This window comes from Labrus bergylta, chromosome 14 (genome assembly GCF_963930695.1).
Source record: "Labrus bergylta chromosome 14, fLabBer1.1, whole genome shotgun sequence".
Taxonomy (NCBI): domain Eukaryota; kingdom Metazoa; phylum Chordata; class Actinopteri; order Labriformes; family Labridae; genus Labrus; species Labrus bergylta.
Window position 1 is genome coordinate 25,846,795 of NC_089208.1, and position 21,158 is coordinate 25,867,952.

The 21,158-nt window shown below is 38.1% G+C and overlaps 1 protein-coding gene across 2 annotated transcripts; it reads right to left on the reverse strand.

Annotated features, from left to right (window-relative positions):
* Positions 1-1,773: 1,773 nt before the first annotated feature.
* On the reverse strand, positions 1,774-11,777 carry capns1a (calpain, small subunit 1 a). 2 transcript variants are annotated; one of them, XM_029276503.2, is made up of 11 exons: positions 11,457-11,777; positions 9,854-9,910; positions 9,719-9,755; positions 9,536-9,628; positions 9,071-9,128; positions 8,462-8,526; positions 7,410-7,478; positions 6,467-6,545; positions 5,603-5,719; positions 4,033-4,091; positions 1,774-3,895 (listed from the first exon to the last, which is right to left on the reverse strand). In XM_029276503.2, the coding sequence occupies exons 2-11, from the start codon at positions 9,898-9,900 to the stop codon at positions 3,869-3,871; spliced, it is 651 nt and encodes a 216-aa protein (XP_029132336.1). In that variant the 5' UTR covers positions 9,901-9,910; positions 11,457-11,777; the 3' UTR covers positions 1,774-3,868. The 2 variants fall into 2 exon arrangements, with proteins under 2 accessions (XP_029132336.1, XP_020484942.1); XM_020629286.3 differs by having other exon boundaries at positions 11,536-11,775.
* Positions 11,778-21,158: the final 9,381 nt, after the last annotated feature.

The window sequence follows — 21,158 nt, forward strand, 5'->3', positions numbered from 1 at the left end:
AGAGAATATTAATTATCATTTTGTAGTGCGTTCTTCAGTAGATTACTACATCTGCCTGTAAATAAAGGGTAGGAATTAATATTAGGCCCCCTTTTTTTTCCAAGTGTTGGCATGACCTGGATCAGATACGTGGGCCCACTCAGGTGATGCTTGGCAACTTTGGCAAGACCAATTAGTCATTAAAAATTTAGGCTAAGAAATATCACGAGAGGGAGTGATGTTCTGAATTTCGGCATTGCTGTGATTCGGTCGTGGGTATGAGGCTGAAGGTAAACAACAGGTTGATTTCCAGAACAATATCTTGACCTATAATGTAATATTGCTTTTATACAACAGCCCTATTAGCAGCACATTTGTAGTAACAGCTGATTATTATTACTTGCTCCACCAATGGTGTACCTGTTCTGGCACTGCCCTATATATCAACAGATTTTGGAAAGATGTATCTCATTATATTGTTGATAACATTGATTCTGAATTTTCTATGTGTATTTATCTGTGTCTATATATTTCATGTTCAGATGTTTATAAAAAACAATACTTGCTCTGCCAACTCAACGACCAGTAGTCCAAGAACTGGACTGGGACAAAACTGGACTTTTACTTTGTTTTATGTTCATGTGTTTTTAAGTAACCGTATCATGGCACCAGTGACATAGTCATCAAGTCACAAGACTCTGTTTTGTGAGTCATAGTTAGCAGCTTGTCCAGTATAATGTTAATAAAGGGTATCAGAGCACAACGGTGATACATACTGTGAAAAGTCACAGTGATGTTGTACTTTATATCAGCACTCATGGCTGCCCCTGTACAATCACATGACTTTATCAGAACCAAATGTTGGAATATGGAACAAGTCTGAATAAAGTAAATAGTATTGAAGATAAATCTTTGGAATCATGACTGTTACTTGACTATATTGAATGAATGTTAGAATAATTAAAGGAACCGAAGTTTACAATCTGACTAACCAATAGATGTGAGTGGTTTTATTTATTCCATTATTCAAACTGTCATTAAAGGTCATATATTACCCTCCTTTTTAAATAAGTCTCAGAGGTACCTCTCTGGAAGGGCTTTTACACTATCTCACTCAATGTCCAATTCTTTGCGTTGAGGAGGCAGACTCAGAGGGCAGAACAAAAACCTAGCTGTGGGAGTGTCACCCACCTGGGGGAGGGGTTACTGCCCTTTGTGATGTCATGAAGGTAAAATCTCCAAACTGCCTGTTTGAGCACACATTTTCTGAAAAGTGGAACAGGCAAAAGACGGAGAGGATGAACTTTTCTCATCATTGGGGGGTTAGTGGACACATTAGTATTAGAAAAACATGGTGAAGTGTATTTTGCATAATATGTGACATTTAAATAACCTTTGTTCAACATTTTCAAGAGTGGACTATCCATTTCATATGTTCAAACCTCATGTTCATTAAAATAAACATTCCTTCTTATCATGCAATTATACAAATTTTCCCAATTTTCACCTTCAAGCAGATTGTGATTGCTTAGCTTTGCACCTTCATGAAAACCTTCATACTCAGTTTTGAGCAGCAACTGAATGCAAGGTTTTTCTAAAAATAAGCAAAAAATGTATATTAATTTTGCACCTACTATTTAGGATTCAAATGTTTCAAATTGTTTTTGTATAGTTTACCTTTGGTCCAAAGTAGATCCCAGTTCAGCCTCTAAGTGAGAACCTAATATTAAACCACTCATGACTCAAAGCAGGCAGCAACAACATTTCAAGTGGATTAAGAACAAGAGTCAAACATTGAACATACGATGTTTATTCCAAATATGGCACAGGAATTTATCTGACCAAGAATTTTCAGTAACAGTTTGAAGATCTTGGCTACAACTACATTGTTAAAAACTTTCATAATTGCTTCTTTGCTACTGGCTGCATGCATTAGTGGCATACTTATATGTTATATATTATATCACACTTTGTGCTGGCACTATCTGGTGCAGGCATTCCAGAGAGTGCACATTAATATGTGATCAGTGAACTCAAACACATAGATTGTTTCAGCACAACCAGCATTGAACATAAAATCCCAAAATATAAGCCTGCCCCAAGAACACAGTCTCTCCTGGGATGTGAGTTTCGCTCATAAGGAAAAGACATAGAGCCGGATATACTGAGTATACACTAACATTTACAATAGGTCACTTTAAAAATATGTTTATGTTGTTTCTTAATTGTGTAGATCATTCAGTGGCTGCAGAAAGCACCAGGATTCCTAACTGCTATAAACAACAACAGTGCAACTCGGATGCAAAAATAATGGAGTGTACTAATTATTAAACAATGATCTGCAGGTGTGCCAAAGTTTAAACATCAAATAAACATTTATTTTATTTCACTTTTAACCAAAATGGTGAGCTGTGTAACTGTGATGTTTTAGTGAACAAGAAAAATCCAATCAGTTGAATTGTGCGTGGTTACACAAACACATCAAAAGTATTTTAACAAATATTAAAACTCGGATGTATGGAAAAAAAAAATGCAGACTAAATCTCCCAAATACCTGAAAGGCTCTGCAGGGACATGCTCCACCCACACATTTTTACCCATGTTGTGCAAATTAAACCTTTTCCTAGGAAAAGCAGGTAAAGACAAAGCAATGTTCTGCTAGCTTGTAGCACCTGTTAGGGTGGGACAACCAACCTGTTAATGACTCATGTGACTGCAAAGGAGTTTTCTGCTTAGGTAGACGCTAATAAGAGGGTATTATGGCAATTTGGACATCACTAAACTTCTACAATGGACGTTGAAGGTGTACATACTTCCACCCCAACAGGTGTAACAAGAGAAGAGAGAAGATGTCAAAGAAGCAGTTTTCATATGCTGACAGATCTGTGAAGGCTATGATCAGAAAGGTGGGAGGATATTACAGTATAGGTGGAAATTCAAAGCAAAATGTATAACCCAAGTGACAGCTTCACACCGCTCACTCTAACAGAAAACTTGTGCCTAGTAGGAGACTGTTGACAGTGACAACTGAACCAGGCTTTTCCTGTTTATGTCAGGAGGTGGCACTGAACTGTAAAATGGCTTAAGCTAGCCTAAGGATAAGGTGGGTACAGATGTTGGTCTTTCCTTATTTTCTATAAAAGCAAAACAGACATTACTAATAGCTGATTGTCACCCATACACCAGTATCTAACCCAACAATGACCAAAAAGCCCCCCCCCCCCCCCCCCCCCCGACACAGTGTTTTTGTGTTTCAATGTTCTCACATTCAGCACTATAGGGCGATATAAAGGCTAATCAATATTCATGACAAGTCCCTCCCTACGTTTCTATTTGAAAGGTAATAGAGCACTATGCTAACTGTTTCAAATGAACTGTATACTGTCCAATGTCAGCATTTTAGCATAAATACAGGTGAATCTGAGTTTTTCTGTTTCATGACTAGACACACATTTAGATGTCTCAAATTGTGGAGAGGTGCAAAGTATCTTATAATATATATAGTCATCATTACATGTTAAACTGTGAGAATTAAGCAGATTTTTTTAAAAAGCCAAACAAGCCCCTCCACTCAAACATACTTTTATCTTTTCTGAAGTTGAATCTTGTTGGCTACATACTTTTCAAGAGTATTCAATGGCATTTCATTTTGATCCATCTAAGTGGTGTAAGTGCAGGTTTGGGCTTTTCTGGGTCAGCAATGCAGTATCATACTTTACCTGCAAGTGTGATGGAACATACTAACAGACTTGCATTGCGTTCAGAATAAACCTGCGCTCACAAAGCGGTTGGCAAAGTAACGGGGAGTTGTAGGGATAAGAATATATTCGGCACGGTGCAGACAAACAAAGAAGTTCCCTATGACAAGCAGGAGAGAAATCGTCAGGCCTCAAGAGTACATGGTCAGCTGAAGCCACTGAAGAGAAACAAGAGCAGAGAAAACATTTATTTAAACACAGATGTCTTTTCATCTGAAGCAAGCTTTTTTTTAAGAAAAAAGAAAACAATCTAGTATAACCCCGATAAAAATTCAAATAACTGCGATCCCTTTACCTCCTGAACGTTGACTTTGATGGTCCCATTGTTGTCTTTATCCAGGGTTTTGAAGGCACCTGAATCAGAGCAGAGCAGTTTAGCCAACAGCAATTTTCACTAGATTATTACAGCCATGGGGAGATTAACCTTTTGGGGCTTTCCTTCTATAAGTACAGACAAAGATCCAAACGTTTTGGGGCTTCAAACTCAACAAACAGACTGATTTCTGGTGGCTTGTGAATCCTACAGCGACCCCTTTTGGGTGGGACTACAATACAGCCAAAGCTGCTGCTATTTATAGATTAAGTATCAAATGCCAGCACATTTTACGGTCACATATTATTCTCATTTTCATCCAATTTGAATAAGTCTCAGAACTCCCCAAACACATCTGTGAAGATTCTTGTTGTAAATCCACTCTGATCCTGTATTTGATCATGTCTATAAACCCCTCTATTTCAGCCCTGCTCAGAACAGGCTGTTTCTGTGTCTGTACCTTTAAATATGTAAATGAACGGTGTCTGACCACGCTGGAAGGGCTCGGGTGGCTCTGGCTTTCTCGCTCCTTGTTTACGGTGAGAAGACAGACTCAGAGGGCAGAACAAACACCTAGCTGTGGGAGTGTCACCCACCTGGGGGAGGGGTTACTGCCCTTTGTGATGTCATGAAGGGAAAATCTCCAAACGGCCTGTTTGAGCACACACTTTCTAAAAAGTGGAGCAGGCAAAAGATAGAGAGGATGGACTTTTCTAATAATTGGGGGGTTTATTAGACAGACTAGGAACACATAATAGTGTTAGAGAAACATGGATTTAGCATATGTCGCCTTTAATTTTAAGAAGCCTGTGTGTTGAGATGAAATCCAAATCAATTGAATACATAGATACGTAATATAAATGTTCTTATTTGAAGTTTTCATTGAGCTACATTTGGCTGAAGGGTTATCAAAGTATCAAAGCTTTAAATACTAGTCTTCATTCTGTGTTAAAAAAATAATAACAATCTCAGTGAACTTTATCACAAAGTGCCTAGGTATAACGGGAAACAGATCCAGACCCCACCACACACTTTCAGTGGGTTATAAGTGTTACTTTACAGGAAATCTTCTTTTTATGAACTAATGAATCATTTATTAAGGAAATCTTTATCTTAATGCACAGTATGAACAGTATCAAACGTGTTGTGTTCAGTGAACTTTCTGTAAAAGCATAATAAATGTTTATGAAACAATTTTGTTGTTGTGTGGTAAGTAAGAAGTATCACATATAGGTTTCCACTCTTTAAGCTTTTACCAGAGAGAGAAATCTATTAAATGTCCTTTATTTTCTACATAGTTACATAGCATCAGGTAGAACTGTCTCATCAGGTTCTCTCTGTTCTTGTTGAACTTATTGGAGCATTAAGCTGTTAATATTTCTGAACTGTGTAACTGAATGGAGCCCCTCAATGTTTGGAGCTTTTGATGTCCTCAGGCGATATTTTCTTTACGCCAGTGTTCGTTCAAAACACTGAACTTTACAGAGCTTTGGTCCCCCCCCCGCCCCTCTCTTCTTTAATTAGTAATTATTTTACATCTTTCAAAACTTACGGCACATGGCATCCAGCCGGACAAGGCAGCCAATGTAGTTGTCAAAGTCCATGTTCCCACCTTCATCGCTGTATCTGCGGATGATCATGTGGAACAGCTGGTCATTGAGGGGGAAGCCTGAGGACGAGAGGAGCCAAATCATCACTTTATATGAATATTTTACAGCATTCACACAAAGGACACATTGCACTGCTTATCATAAATATATTCACAGACTGGTAAGATAGTGTAATCATTAAACGCTTTCTACAGCAGCCCAAACAAAATGCTCTTTGTAGGAACATCTGACTGGCTGCTCCAATATCTATGCAAGGAGTTGAAATATTAACCGAGCAGCTTATTAATTAACTAGTATTCGCTGGATCCAATAAAATGATGTTAGCTGAAGAGTTAATTTGTTTTTTTTAAAGATGATTATTTGGGCTTTGTTTGACAGGAAAGAAGTAGAGAGACAGGAAATGTGTGGAGAGAGAGAGAGAGAGAGAGCAGGAACAGACATGAACGACAGAGGATCTGGATTCAGACCAATGGGAGGTTCATGTAGGCGTCTTTGGTTCACTGAAGCCTCTCTACATGGGGTACCTGCTCTACCAGCTGAGCTCTATGGATACCCCGCAGAAGAAAATCACTGCCTTACCAACTCAACATTTGGTTCACTAATAACAGAAACTAATACCATTTAAAATAAAGGTTTCTGCCTCACAGTTCAAAACCAATAATATCTACCGGTATGTTGTAAACGTGCACAGACATGACTTACTATTTACTTACTGTGTCGTGGTATTAACACTTTCGTTTTGGCTGCACCTTTTTAGTAGCTGAGAAAAAGTTTGAAGAGAATTATTAAAAACAAAGAAACCTCACCAGCAGCTGTGAAAGCCTTAGGAAGCTCATCTGCACCGATGACACCAGAACCATCAGCGTCGTAGGATTTGTAAATTTCCTGAACAATAACAAGAACAAACGTTTCTAGTTTGAGATCAATGTCATACTTCACAGAAAATCTGATTCACAACCGAAAAACAAGCAAAAGTAAAAAAACTGAATGTTCTATCGAATTTAAACAGAAGCAAATGTGTGTTGAATAACTCACATTTGAAAAGAATATTGGCTAACTAAAAGTAGAGGCCGGCTGATATTAGCATATCCAGTGGTAATCGGTTTCGGCTTATTTTATCGCAGATATGTGCCAATATTTCAAGTTTTATTCACCAGTCAAATATCATTTCATTCGAGTATCGTTGGATTACTCTAGCATTTCTTTTTCACCAGCAGGGTGCACTTTAAGGATTACAACAAGCATCATCACTCTCCAGAGTGTCAAGAGGTGAGGCTCATACATGCACTGTTACTTTAGATTTGAGTGACCATCTTTTCTTCATTGTATATCTTTTCCACGAGTGTTTGATAACTACATTTAAAGGATCAACACAATAAATGTTTAAATCTAAATCTATCTATCTCTAAAGATCCAAGAAAGATCAGTATCTGATTTTTTTTCTCTGAATATCGATATCGGTATCGGACCCCAAAAATCCCATATCTGTCAGGCCCGAGTTATGAGTGCCTTTTAATAAATACTATACCAATAATTAATGTCAATGTAAGACATGGCAGCTCATTGAGGATAAAAATCAGACTCTGGCCTACAGGAAGTTCAAACCAAAGTCCTCCTGAAACAGCTGATAGAGTGTTTATTTATTCCACATACAGGGTCTTCTGTCCCGACAGTAAATAGACATGATAAGCACTGAGTAAAGGAACCGTGCAGCACACAAACAAAAACAGGGAAATAAAAGACACTTACCTGCCATTTCTTAATGTTGTTCCAGAGTTGTTTGAATTCATGAAAGCCGAGTTTCCCAGTGCTATCACTCTGAGATGTGATTAAGGAAACAGAAAGCATGAAGCGTTCTAACTACGTTTGATGAAGGTGCACCTGAGCAAGTTTTAAACACTACAGAAGGCGTGTTATTTTATTTTTACTGTTCCATGTGTTTGTTGATGCTTAAGCATTTCCCCCTTAAAAAAAAGCAATCTAAAAAAAAAAAAGGCTTTTTACTTCCTTCCAGAACAGACAACACCTTTTCTGCTTTAGCTTGAGCTTCTTGTGAGCAGGCTGTGTTTGCACAAGGTGTGTTTTTATGAGCCTTCCTCATTCAAGAGTACAGAATTCACAGCAGGGAACAGGTATCCACTTTTTGTTGGACTTGTTATAAACTCTGTAGTGGTGGTTTACATGACAGATTACAGGGATCTCATCATTCCTGTTTACCAAAGGTACACAGTTTACAATATTATTACTGCTTCTACTAAATATGTAACAGATGATTAATAAAGAAGAATAAAGAGTTTACATTACATTATTATTGAGTCTTCACTTACACAAGCCTTGTTGGGCTGTGTCAATATTTCTGCCCATTTCTAGCTAAATACGTTTCAAAAGACTTTTTTTTTATCGCCTTTTCAACATATTGGATTTGACCTAGGGACTCTTAAAACCAATGAAGACAGCAGAGAGAGAACAGGTGGAGAGATATCTGAAACGACACGTTTGAATAAACTTACAACTGGACTGGTGCGTCACAGCTGTGTTATTTACAGTGGAGAATAAACAGGCCTCTCCAACAATCTTAGCATAGTCTCAAGGTTAAAGCCTCACAAATTCAGAGTTCATTCATCCCTATTATCCAATACCACAGTCTTTTCTAATACGGTCTCAATGTGTTAATTTATGTCAGCAGCCCTAATAAGCTGTGGGTGTGAGTGCTGCTTTACAGACAGCTGGTGATGTATTTGTGTGGTCACCGTCACCTAGAAAACACAAACCATAAAGTCTCCTCATGATAGAAAGGATACATCCATGACTGCCACCATGCTCCTACATGACTCGATGCTGAAACCATCCGTCTTCAGGTCTCCACCTTTAATCACAAAGGAAGAGAGTCCATCATCATGTCGAGTCTCTCTTAGTTTGGTTTAGTTTATTTACACATTTTCTGAAGGAAGAGTCAAACAGAAAAATAAAACAAATAAAAAATAAAACACATGCAGGTGAGGTAGAAACCCATGAGGGCTTATCTCAAAACATCACCTTAAGAGATTAAACAAAGTTAAAATAAAATACAGTAAAAATAACAAAGTAAGAAAATGTACACAATTGAAAATGACATACAAACATTGAAAACATAAAAATAGAGCAAAACAGGACATACAGTGTGTAGACAATATAACAAAATCAGGACAATTCACTATTCACTACAAATCTTTCTGACATTCAATCTCAGTCTCAATTTGTATGTAGAAAAAGACAAAAAATCATCAAGTAAATAAAGATGCATGTTCCATAATTTTGACTTCACGGTATCTTATTGAGTCCTCGAGATGTAGTCTCTCTTCTCATGACACATGGAAACGTGTACAACTGTCAAAAGGACTTGATGACAACAGAAAAAGGCAGACACTCACGCTTTGAGACGATTCTGTTTAGGATGTTCATCAGCTCGTTTGGGCTCACTTCCATGTCCTATATGACAAAAAAACAATAAACATGTAATATTTAAATATCATACAGTAGGTGGAAACCTGCATTGACAAATAGAAGGTGTAGATATCTATTTTTTTATGGTTAAGGGGGAATTTGTTCACTATAGACAGCTGCTTGAATCATTGCATCTAATCACACACACACCAATCACAGCTCATTCCCACATCAAGGCGGTCCATTTAAACACAACTTCTGTCTCACTGATCTCTGCTGCACACACTCTGCTGCTGGCAACACTTTGCCTGCACCACCCCAGCAGCCTCCTTTCCCCCCCCACCCCCCGTGGGGCTTTCCTACATTTATGACAAGACTGTTCCTGGCTGAAATAGATATTATAGGTAGCGACAAAAAGATGAAAGCCATATCCATGTTATTTTAGGACTCACCTCTCCAGCAAGCTGCTGGAAGACTCTGCGGAACTGCTTCTCCTCATCGCTCTCATGTGCCTCGGCAAACACTGCTGGTCTGCGTGGTGGAGGCTGTCAGACAGACACAAAACACACATTACAATCCTATGTTAAGAAGACTTCTTATTTTCATATAGAGCTCTTGCTGTAAAGGTTACTCACAGGTTCAGAGGGCACAAACTGGGCTGGATCGATGTTGCTGTAAGGATCAAACAATGACAAGAAGAAGTTAAACCACACAACTTTATCTACACAACGTTATCTTTGCCTCGACAGATTCTTCATACAGATTCTTACCTGACAACATTAATGACGCCACTGAGGAACTGTTTGGCAAAAAACATCTTCTGTCAACTGTGAACACAAAATAAAGCACAAACGTTTGACAGCAAATCCCCATTTCAAGTCCAGAAATTCAGGTTGACTTCCTCAATTTGTGATCATCCAGGGAGTTGGTAGAAAGAGCTGTGACCACCTGCTGCAGGTGCAAAATTAGTAGAACATTATTTTGTTGCAAACTACATTCAAGAAAGTAATTTGACCTGATTTTCAATGTTTTTCCTCTCAAACCCTTACGCGTGTCATTTATTTGGAACTGTCCAAAAATGTCAAAGTCAAACTGACATGAGCCTGAACACAACATTATGCCATCTAAAGCAATCATACACATTAGATCTACCATTAATTATACTTTTACGAAGCTTATACATTTCAGCTTTTGTTGACATGGTCATAAATGTGATAACTCTACTTTCATTTTCATTTTGAAGGATTTTATTGATCCCGCAAGGGGAAATTTTGTTTTTACACTCTGTAGTCATGCAACACACACATAGGTGTGCTGAGCTAGTGGTGGGTAGGGGGTTTGGTGCCTTGCTCAGGGGCACCTCGGCAGTGCTCAGAAAGCGATCTGGCACCTCTCCAGCTACCAGACCAACTTCCATATTTGGTCCGCACCGGGACTTGAACCGGCGACCCTCCAGTTCCCAGTCCCTACAGACTGAGCTACTGCCGCCCCCATATCACTTTTCTGACCATGTTTACATAAAGTGAACATGTAGAAGCTTCTTTAAAGTAGAATTTATGAAATAACTATTGTATTGTATTGTGATTGATTATATAGGTGGCCATAATATTCTGGCTGATTGGTGTATGATTCAGTTCCCAGTGGATTATTTTGAATAGGTAAAACATCAGTAAGAATGGAAAGCCTCAGTAGTAGATGTCACACAAACTAATAGCAGTGTGAATGTAGCCATTACTGTCGTAAATAACTAGGTTTAACGTTGTTAACTATTAGCTGAAGTTTGTGCAATGTAAACCAGTTAAGCCTCAGCGTAGCGCTGGTTTAGCTGGTTTGTCAATCACGTCTTCTCCAGTTTTCTTCTCCAGTTGTAATTATCAGCACACCAACCAGCCCCCCTTAAAATATTTCCTGTTCTGGGAAAGAAACCTAATGCCACACCCAGAGAGCAAAGAGGTCGCATTTAGAAGGTTATCTTACTGCGTCATATGTTAATATCTGTATGGATGAAATGTAAAAAGTTCACAAAGGTTTGTAAAATACATATTAAAGTTTTATAGGAGATAAAAGCCCTGAAACCCGCATCAGACAGGGCTGACTGTTAACTCCATAATTAGCATCATTTCTAGTAAGTTTGTGGTATATATCTCTTTAGCTGCTGCTGCACAATATTTGTAAAACGTTTTCTTTATGTAATACATTATTAATATATATATAGTAATATATTCACTTAACAGTACGGATGTAGCTTCGCTGCAGCGCAATGGCGTTAGCATGAGTAGCTAACTAACTTTAGCTTAAGCTAGGCTAACAGTAAGGTAACTTAGAAGGGTCGTGAGGGAGGCTCAGTTAAATTCAACAACACTCATTATCTACCTGATAAACCCTGTTTAGTTCCTCGCTGTTTTCTACTGTGAACGATCCCCTGTGTCATGTATCATACGGATATATTTACCGTCGGGGCGCAGCGCTGTGTAAAGTTGAGTTCAGCTGTCAGGAGGGTCCGTCAACAACACGACTGAGTCTGCAGAGAGGGAGGGGATACAAGAGAAGAACTGCTGTTTCCGGCTTCGTGTTTCAGACACAAAATGTTTATCTCGATGTGATGCAGCCTTTACAGTCTATGGATGCAGCATGATGAAGTTGTTAATTGTATAACGGAACTGCCGAGGCGTTTATTCTGTCAGCGATTAAAGAAGTGTGTGTGGATAATTTTCAGAGTTTGTTCCGCGCATGCGCAGTGTGATAAACTACACATCTCGGGGTTACTTTAAACATAAGGAGTTGAGATTTTACAATTAAACATTTCGTCACGTGTTTAAAGTATACACGTATTGTTCAGTCAATATATTTCATCAAACAATTCCATCATTTATTTTCGACGGACATTTAATGCAGCAGTGGGGAGCTCAACGTACCGTCCCATGAGGAAGTCAACCTCTTGATATCTATATCATCTTTTCCGATGCTATCATCGAATCTTTTCTTTTTTAATAGATTTGTGTGAACTCAGGTAAAGCTGGTTCCTGCCACCACCTGGTGTGAACTAGTCAAAAAAGGAACTGCAGCCCCTCAACTGTAGCCCTTGTATACAGGACTATTTTACTATTCCTATTTCCTCCACACAAATAGTTAACTTCCAGTAAAATGCTTTGGGGTTCTGCCCCTTTCCCCTTATGAAGTAGATGCAAAGCAGGCTTTTTACTTTGTGTTCAAACCATAAACAGATTGAAAAGTCATGTAAAAGATTTTAGGCCTGCCTAAACACCAATGTATTGTGACAGATGTCTACCTGTGCACGTTAATTTATCTGAATTCCACACAATTTTATAATTTTTAAAAGCTTTGTGTTTCTTTTCCCTTTGTCATGCTGTTTTTCATGTGTGAAATGTGCTGTAAATAAACTTGCTTTGCGTTGTCTTATAATCTCACAGAGAAGGATAGTTATTACCTGTGCTATAATAAAATGTGTTTAGGGCACTAACCCCTCTAAACCAATAACAAAATAAAAACAAACTATAACCAGATTTATTGCACACGACAAGTGAAACTGCTCTTTTAAGGGGTCTTCTTTTTTAAAAGTCTACTGGCAACAGTGAACCTTAGTTTATGCTGAGAAGGTACAAACAAAGAGATACACAAAACATTACAAATTAAGTTGATATATTGGCAATTGTAAATTGCAACATGTTTTCTTTGAAAATATCTTGATCAATATGCCATCCCACTGTGCTTCTCACATGTTATTATGGTTTTGCATTACGGAAAGTATTTAAATATGACTTGCATTATCTGTTTCTACAACAGGGGAGAATGAGCTCTCTGATCAGGAAGGTCACTTACTTTCTCACTCAGTTAACCCTTTCTGCATTCGTCCACAGAGAAATGACACTGGTCTTCATTTAGCAACCTCTTTGACCCGGGTCAGTCCCTGAACCCAGAGTGACAGCTAAAGCTCCACTATCATCGGCAGGATGGCCTCCCTGCCACACATCAGCTTTTACTTTGCTTTATGAAAGATCTCTTTGGAAAAGAATATTTCTGTGGCGGTTTAAAAATTGGACAGAGGAACTGGAGCGTTGTTGTAAAGCCCTCTGAAGATTTGCCAATGGACTGTTTAAAAATGATAGCACTACATTTTGAATAATTAAACACCGCTTAATGAGAACTGGGAGAAAATTGTGTTTTCAATTATTTTGACAAAATCCTATTCTCAGATAATTGGATCATAAAAGCTGTGATTTCTCCATACTTGAGTTGAATTGTGCCAAACTGCCAACGGGACTTTTACTGTTCTGTGATCAGGACTGTTGAGTATGATATAAAAATGCTTTTGTTTCTGCACATGGAGAAGAGAAAGCAGTAGTCACATATATGACTGTCAAATGTGACAGTTTGTCCATCAGGTTCAGGATGTTTGGGGTTTCTCCAGAGATGAAGAAGAACTTTTATTCTAAACAGTTTAAGTCTAAAACATACTTTCATGTCCTCTTCAGTACAGTAAAATGTCAGTTTAGTAAATTATGGTCCCATTTAAAGTCAAATTTACAAAGAAAGGTAGCCCATGTTTTAGGGTGTGGCCACCATGTGATCGAGAAGATGTTCCCAATATTATCTGAAAAATGTCTTTCTGTGTTTTCAGGATTTTAATGTTCATTTAGAAGTCATATAATTTGGTTTGCCTGCATTTCCATCAGCCAAACTAAGCATCCCAAATAATTTCACGTTATTTTTAGGATGCTACAGATGCATCTTGCTAACCAAGCTAGCTGCCTTGTGAGCTGGCTTCTTTCTCTCGCCTCTGAATTTGGTCACTTCTGGCCCTTGAAAAATAACAGCATTGTTGTTTCCAAAATGCCAAACTCAGAGGCAATAGCAACACATCATAAATCAAAGGGAGGACATTAAGGTGGATAAGGTCACATTTGACATCTTTCTCTTTCAGGGAGATGAAACAGAACAGTTGAGCAGTCACACTCCTTACATGATGATTTTCTACAAAACAACCTAAATACATAGAAAGGGTTAGAAAGATGAATCATTTGAATATTTGCTCCCAGACAAATGTCCTATTTATTCAGCTGCCTGTTTTGCCACACCTCCACACAGGCCATCCACAGGACAGCGCCCCCCTCAGGTCTAACTGTGTCATCATTGAACTGCAACTGAAGGACACAAACTTTTTTTCAACATGCTGTCTCTAAAGTGTCACTAAAGTTTTTCCAAAAGTGTTTTTGAAAGTCTTCCCAAATGCAGATTTTAATGCGTTTGCATGCAGGTGCAGAATAAAACCAGCAGGTGGAGCCAGAGAGCATTTGACAGAGTAGACACTACTGTATGTTCTGTATTCAGCATGCAAACACTGTAGGTACAAGTCATTTGCATAAATGTTGATCTGTCTGCAATCTGCTAAATGAAGATGTGAAACACTGTCTGCACTGCCAGGCCTTCAGAGGCTGTCCGTCCGTTTAATCATTATTATTTTTTGACTCCGTGATGTGGAGGTTGGCGTCCATAATTGCAATTTTAAGCATGAAAGGATTACTAATGATGAATTACAATTACTCTTATTTCACATATCAGTCCATAGGAAAAGAGGATCCTCCAAATAAACCACAATTAACAGACTAACCTCTTATACCGGCATCAATCAGTTATTTTTGTTTCACTGATTGTCAAAGCCACAAAAACAAAGATGTAGATTTTTCTAGAAAATGTTCTGACTATCTTACCCTGTGACAGTGAAGTATACTCTTGTTTCAAACTGGCTGAATGTCATGTCAGTGCTGCTCAGTTTTTATCATTGCTACATCTCCTCGTAATCCCCCGTGGTTGGAGCGCCCATGGTTGCCTTGACACTGAAGAAAGTCTCTCCTCAACACTTTCTACTATCACTACAATAAAAACATATGACTCAATGTTTAGATAGATAGATAGATAGATAGATAGATAGATAGATAGATAGATAGATAGATAGAGATAGATAGATAGATAGATAAATAGATAGATAGATAGATAGATAGATAAATAGATAGATAAATAGATAGATAGATAGATAGATAGATAAATAGATAGATAAATAGATAGATAGATAGATAGATAGATAGATAGAGATAGATAGATATATAGATAGAGATAGATAGATAGATAAATAGATAGAGATAGATAGATAGATAAATAGATAGATAGATAGATAGTAAATGTACTGTATCAGTATAGTATTCAAATCGTGGCAATAAAAAAAGACAGAAAATGTATAAATTACCAATAAAATACTGTAAACAGTGTGATGGAGCCAACTCCCTGTATTGGCATTATGACATTTCTACTTAAATAAATGTTGGTGTTAATGCTGAGGAGAAGGTGCACAATCCTCCCACTTGTCTAAAAAAAAATCAAAGTTTATAACAATGGGGAAGGGGGGGGGTTCATTTCCCTTTTTAATGTCATGTTTATTCTAAAGAGGAGAATGCTTACTCACAATCATAAAACAAATATGTAAAGAAAAGCAAAACAAGATCCTCACACCTCGTCACTGATCACTCAATCCTTCAAACGGGAGCTTCATGGTGTGCAAACCTCGTTTGCTTTTCTTTACCTATTTGTGTTTAATGGATCCAGCACCACCGGAGGGATGTGCGTGTCTTTTTTGATTTTTCAACAATTAAGATACAACAATGAGAATATAAGAAAAACTTATCCTCATCCTTTTATAGGGACATAAATATCTGTATAATATCCTTAGAATAATATTTTATACTCTACACTCGTATATAATATAATACATAATAAGCTATACATTATAAACATACTATGCTGGGAGAGGTAGATGGAAGCTTAGCTGCTATGTAAAGTATTTAATGTATATCATATAAGATCTGGAAAGTTACAGCTTTAACAGAGATCTCTTTATAATTTAGATTTTCTTCCTAACCTCTACTCTGCTAATGTCCTTAAACTGATATCCTCTTACGGGCGCTGAGAGTCGGCAGCCTGTTGCAGCAGCTCCGACTCTTTTTTTCGTCTATTTTTTTGCTTTTATTAAGTAGCTTATCTATTCTGTTTCATGTGTATTTGAGCTTTCTTGTCTGTGCTGCTGTAACGCCCGAATTTCCCCTCTGGGGATCAATAAAGTACTATCCTATCCTATCCTATCCTATGATTGTTCCTCACCTGCTGGATTATATATTACCTGTCACATTACACGGTGGTTTTTTTATGATTTACAATTTAATTGCCTTTTATTTTTACATGCAGACATAAACAACATCTATAACATTTGGAGTTATTGTGTCCCACATTCTATATTGTGTTAGTGACAACAATAACGTGGGGTTGTTATGTAAAAGGTTGTTGTTTTTTCTTTTACATATGTTGTTTATGATATTGTTATTAGGTCACTGAGTTATAAACAATTTCATCTGTTGCATCACAGCCTTATTTCTGTGAATGCACGACTGTTTGTGCAGAAAACGACCTGCATGTCATCGTCTCTTGGTGCACTGCATTCCACTCAGGGATTCCTATTATCACCACACATCATGTAAACTACATGTAAACCTGCATGCATGTGTTTGGAGGTTTGTGGAGTGTATGCTGATATCTAAGATGTGATAATATATGATGTGTGGTGCAGAAAACAGTGATATGTATCCTTCAGATCCCACTCCAGCTAAAATTACTCCATCCATGAAATAGAGGTATCCATGGTTACATCAGGAGCCATGTTAAAGGGTGCCTCGGAGTATCTCTGTTCTCTGGAACCTTTCTCCTCATTCATCATTTGAAGAAAATCACTGTGCCACCCCAAGGTTTTCCGACAGCTCTGCTTTGCAAAAATTAGATTTGTGGTGAATCAGTTCAATAACATTAATGGAGATAGACCGCCTATTAAACGTCTCTAAATTATAAATGCAAACCGTATTACATCTGCAGCACCTGCCTGACTTTGAGGGAGTGAAACACAATGCTTCAGAGGCTGCAGAGTGAAATATTGTACGGGGAGCATCCCCGATACGACATATTTGCAGTCTTCAGAACAACCTGTTACCTTGACAACGCAATTTTATCATTCAAGCCCATTGCTACCTTCTCTCACAGCAGGAACCAAATGTGCCTTAAATCTATACCGCTGCAGGGTTTTTTACACCTCGATTCAACATAGAAAATGAGACTCGGGTTGGGGTGAGATGTATGTGCAGAAAATTTTGAATGATGTTTTTTTTTCGCCTCGCAGAGTGGACAATATGAGATGATTTTCATGTCTGCACAATGTTAGGAGGGAGGGATCAGTCTTAACAAAAGGCTGGTTTTAAAGTGGGATAAATGCAGCGGATGGGTGGTTCTATAAAAAGGTAATGGAGCAGAAATAGCTGTTGTTTCTCATAGATATATAAATATTCCTTGTAAATCTGTATTGGAATACTGAGACTGTGGGGGATTACAGAGGGAAGCTCATAAATTCATATTGGCAACATGTTATTCCCTAAATACCTCTGACCTCAGGCTGCTTACTATTTCCAATCCCTCACACAGCCTAATTGTCTGGCCATATTTCAAAGTTAGTTAGTCATTCTTTTAATTGTTATGCAAACTACATGCACGCTTTCCACCGAGCCATGTCCATCTGCTGCCGTGTCTCGTTCACTGCATAACACAAAGGAAGGAATTCATGGTTTTTCCCAAAGGTATCTCAGTCCAATTACAAATAAAACTTTGTATGAGGAAACTCAGAGCATTCAGGGGAAGTGGAAGTGACGTCCTGTTTGTTATAAATACAGGATGGGGTTGAAGATTTCAGAAGGACTGAGATCTTGAGTGCAACATTGTTTCCAAATTTACAGAATATGAGAATATTTATTTCATGGGGGGCGCTGGTAGCTTAGTGGTTAGTTGGCTCGCCTCATGTACGGAGGCTAATGTTACGGATGGCCCAGGTTAGAATCCGACCAGTGGATCCATCCCGCATCATATTTCCCTCTCTCTCTCTTCCCGATTTATGATGCTATCCACTGTAAGCATCTCTAAAATAAAGGCATAAAAAGTCCAAAAATAAACCTTAAAAAAGATTGTTTTTTTCGGCCCTTTACATGTGATCTTTTTAACAACCTGCTGTTAACCAAATTAATTATTTAAAGAGCCCATACACAGGCCAGCAAGAGGACCCCATTAAGATTATTCTGTCATTCTTTCTTTCTTTCTTTCTTTCTTTCCCTCTCTACTTTTTTATTACATTTTTTATATTTCTTCCTAGTATTTCCCAACGTTAAGCATTTGTGCATGAGTGAAGGCAAAGGTGCTCAAAGTGTCAAAACCTTTCACACACACAAGTAGGGGAAATGCATCCTTTTATGAGACGTCATAGCACCCACATAGTGTTTGGGCTTCATGTTTGAAATCGGACGGCAAAAACAAAAGCTTAAGACTAATAAAAAATGTCTCTTGGTGTCATACACGTAGATGGCAGCAAGTCATTTTGAATTGATTAAGAAAATGTTTTTGGATTGAAGCATAGACAGGGATATAAGAAGTGGATGTAGCATCTTCTGTTTGCAAAGAGAAGACTTTTGAGTTCTTTGTGCCATGTCAAAAACACATGAGAACCTCTCGACAACACTGCGGCTGTGCTGTGTCACACGCTGATCAATCAATCAATCCGTTTTTATTTCTACATTAAATCATATATGCAGTTAGTTAGTGTTTGTAGGGTGTTATTTATATAGCAAATCAATCTCAGAACACTGAAGTGTACATACTGGAGGTATCAAGGTCCATTTTTTATTTATTTGCATTTATCCTGCATGCATGGTTTACATCAGTGGTTCTCAACTGGTGGGTCGGGACCCAAAAGTGGGTCGTGGAGCCGTTTTCAGTGGGTCATGAATTTGTACCTGGAAAATAAACTGTGAAAAAGTAAATGAAGCGCTTTTTGTTCTGGTCCATCCTAGGTCCAAACTGCACAATTTGTCATTAGCTTAATCTCACTGTTTGAAAAATATCAGAAACTTGGGTCGCAGTTTCTCATTGAGGAGTTGCTGGGGGGTCCTGAGGCAAGACCAGTTGAGAACCACTGTTCTACACGTTGTCTTCTTAAAGCCATCTTCACACTCAAAACAGTCCCAGTCTTGTGAGGGTCAGATTTGAATGATTTTAATAATTGTGTTTATTTATTTATTAAGAAAGGTGAGGTCCCTTGTATAAGCCTGTTGGCTTCTTGACCTCTCCTGACATGTTTTTATATTCTCATAATATGATTTTATGCCATCCTTTATGAGTGTTAATAAATAAATTCACCATCCTAAATAGTCTGACCTACCTTTGACGAAACACCCCTCTGCATATTATGTTTAAATCTTCACATGTATTATGCTTCTTAACACTCTGAAATACTTCTAATAACTATTTTAAAACACTGTGATGTGACGGTACAGCTGCCGCAGCCTGTTGTGTTTGAGTGTGTGATGTCAGCTTCCTCGCTGGTGTAGATGAGCTCAGAAGATTAGAGATGTATTTGCTGGATAACGAACAAGGTCAAACAGTGTAGGAGGAATGACTGCGTGCCGGATGGCTCATAGAGGACATTACATAAAAGTCAAGGCACCGACAGTCGAGGCAGAACTTTGAATTGTTCTCCGCTGACTTCGCTTCAGGTCTGTGTAGAAATAACTGAACTCAGAGCTCATGCTTTGAATTCAATGGTGACACATTTGAAATGATTTAGGAGTACTTTTTAATCAGTTTGTGCACCAATTATCCCCTATAATTAACACTGAATGGATGATAAATGTTTGTACTTCCCAGCTGTGCATGGCTGGGAGAGATATATTGTACCAGTTGATCTCAGATGTTAGTCAAAGGTACTCTCCACCTTTGATATGACAAACGGTCCCTCTCTGACCACAGCTGCAAAGAATACTCACATTAAATCTAATTTATTCAACTAGATTAAGCAATACCAGGCTAATCAGTCCCAGAGATGCAGGGCTTTGAATAGTGAAGTGAGTCACCCTGCAATAAGCCGCCTGAAACACTAAAAAGGTTTTCATTACCCTCATGCTAAATAAACGCTCACTCAGTGGATTCAGAGGAAAAAAAGACAAAACCTACAGGGAAGAAAAAGTCTGAATTTGGATGGCAGAGTCGAATTGTCAACCACTTACATCCAAACATCTCAACACCTGCTGGATGGATCGCTAATCAAAGTTGTTCAGACTTTAGACTGTTTGAGAAGTGGACCATGAAGGCACCATGAAATCACTATAGGTTTGTAGACTTTTTAAAAAAGGCCTCAAGTGTGATATTCTTTTAGCAGTCCCTGTCTTTGTTTTACATCTCCATAAGTGAAAATATATGTATATAACAAGAGGATGAACAATGGTTGGTTTGGTAGTGACATGTCCATCACAAATAGTCATGCCCTGCAGCATGTCCTGTGTTATCTTCTCTTTTACTCGACATGGGATCATCATTTACTAAATAAACATTGAGCTGGATGGCAGAAGACTCAAAAGAGTCATCAGAATAATGATTACCAAGGAATAGAAGAAGTGAGAAGGAAGTGTGTTTTCTTGGAGTTAAATTTTTGAATACATATATATTTTAGATTGAAGAGGCCACGCCCACTTCTTATGTACAGTCATTATAGAGCGGTGCACGTATGACGCATCGCGCTGGATCCCTTCACAAAAAGTTTTTTTTTTCCCTACAATGGTTTTTTAATTATTGTTAAAAATTAGGTCTGAGAAAAAGTTGGTGACACTTTCACGTTTTGTTCATCAAGATAAAGTTCACAAATAAAAACTACTTTCATAAAGAAAGTGAAAAGCTAATGTTAGGCTAAAAAGAAATTACAATGACTGACTTCAACGTCACCACTACGTTTATAATAAGTTGAGTTTCCATGTTCGGTGTGATGATGTTTAATGTTACCCACAAACTCTTAAGTCCCAGTCCAAAAACCACAAGTGGGACACTTCCATGTTTTATGTTGTAGAAAAAATCTTTAAAATCTCTTTAGCTTGTGTCACCTTATTTCAGGCATCTAACTGAAAACTGATTCAAAAACTTTAAAGGTGGATG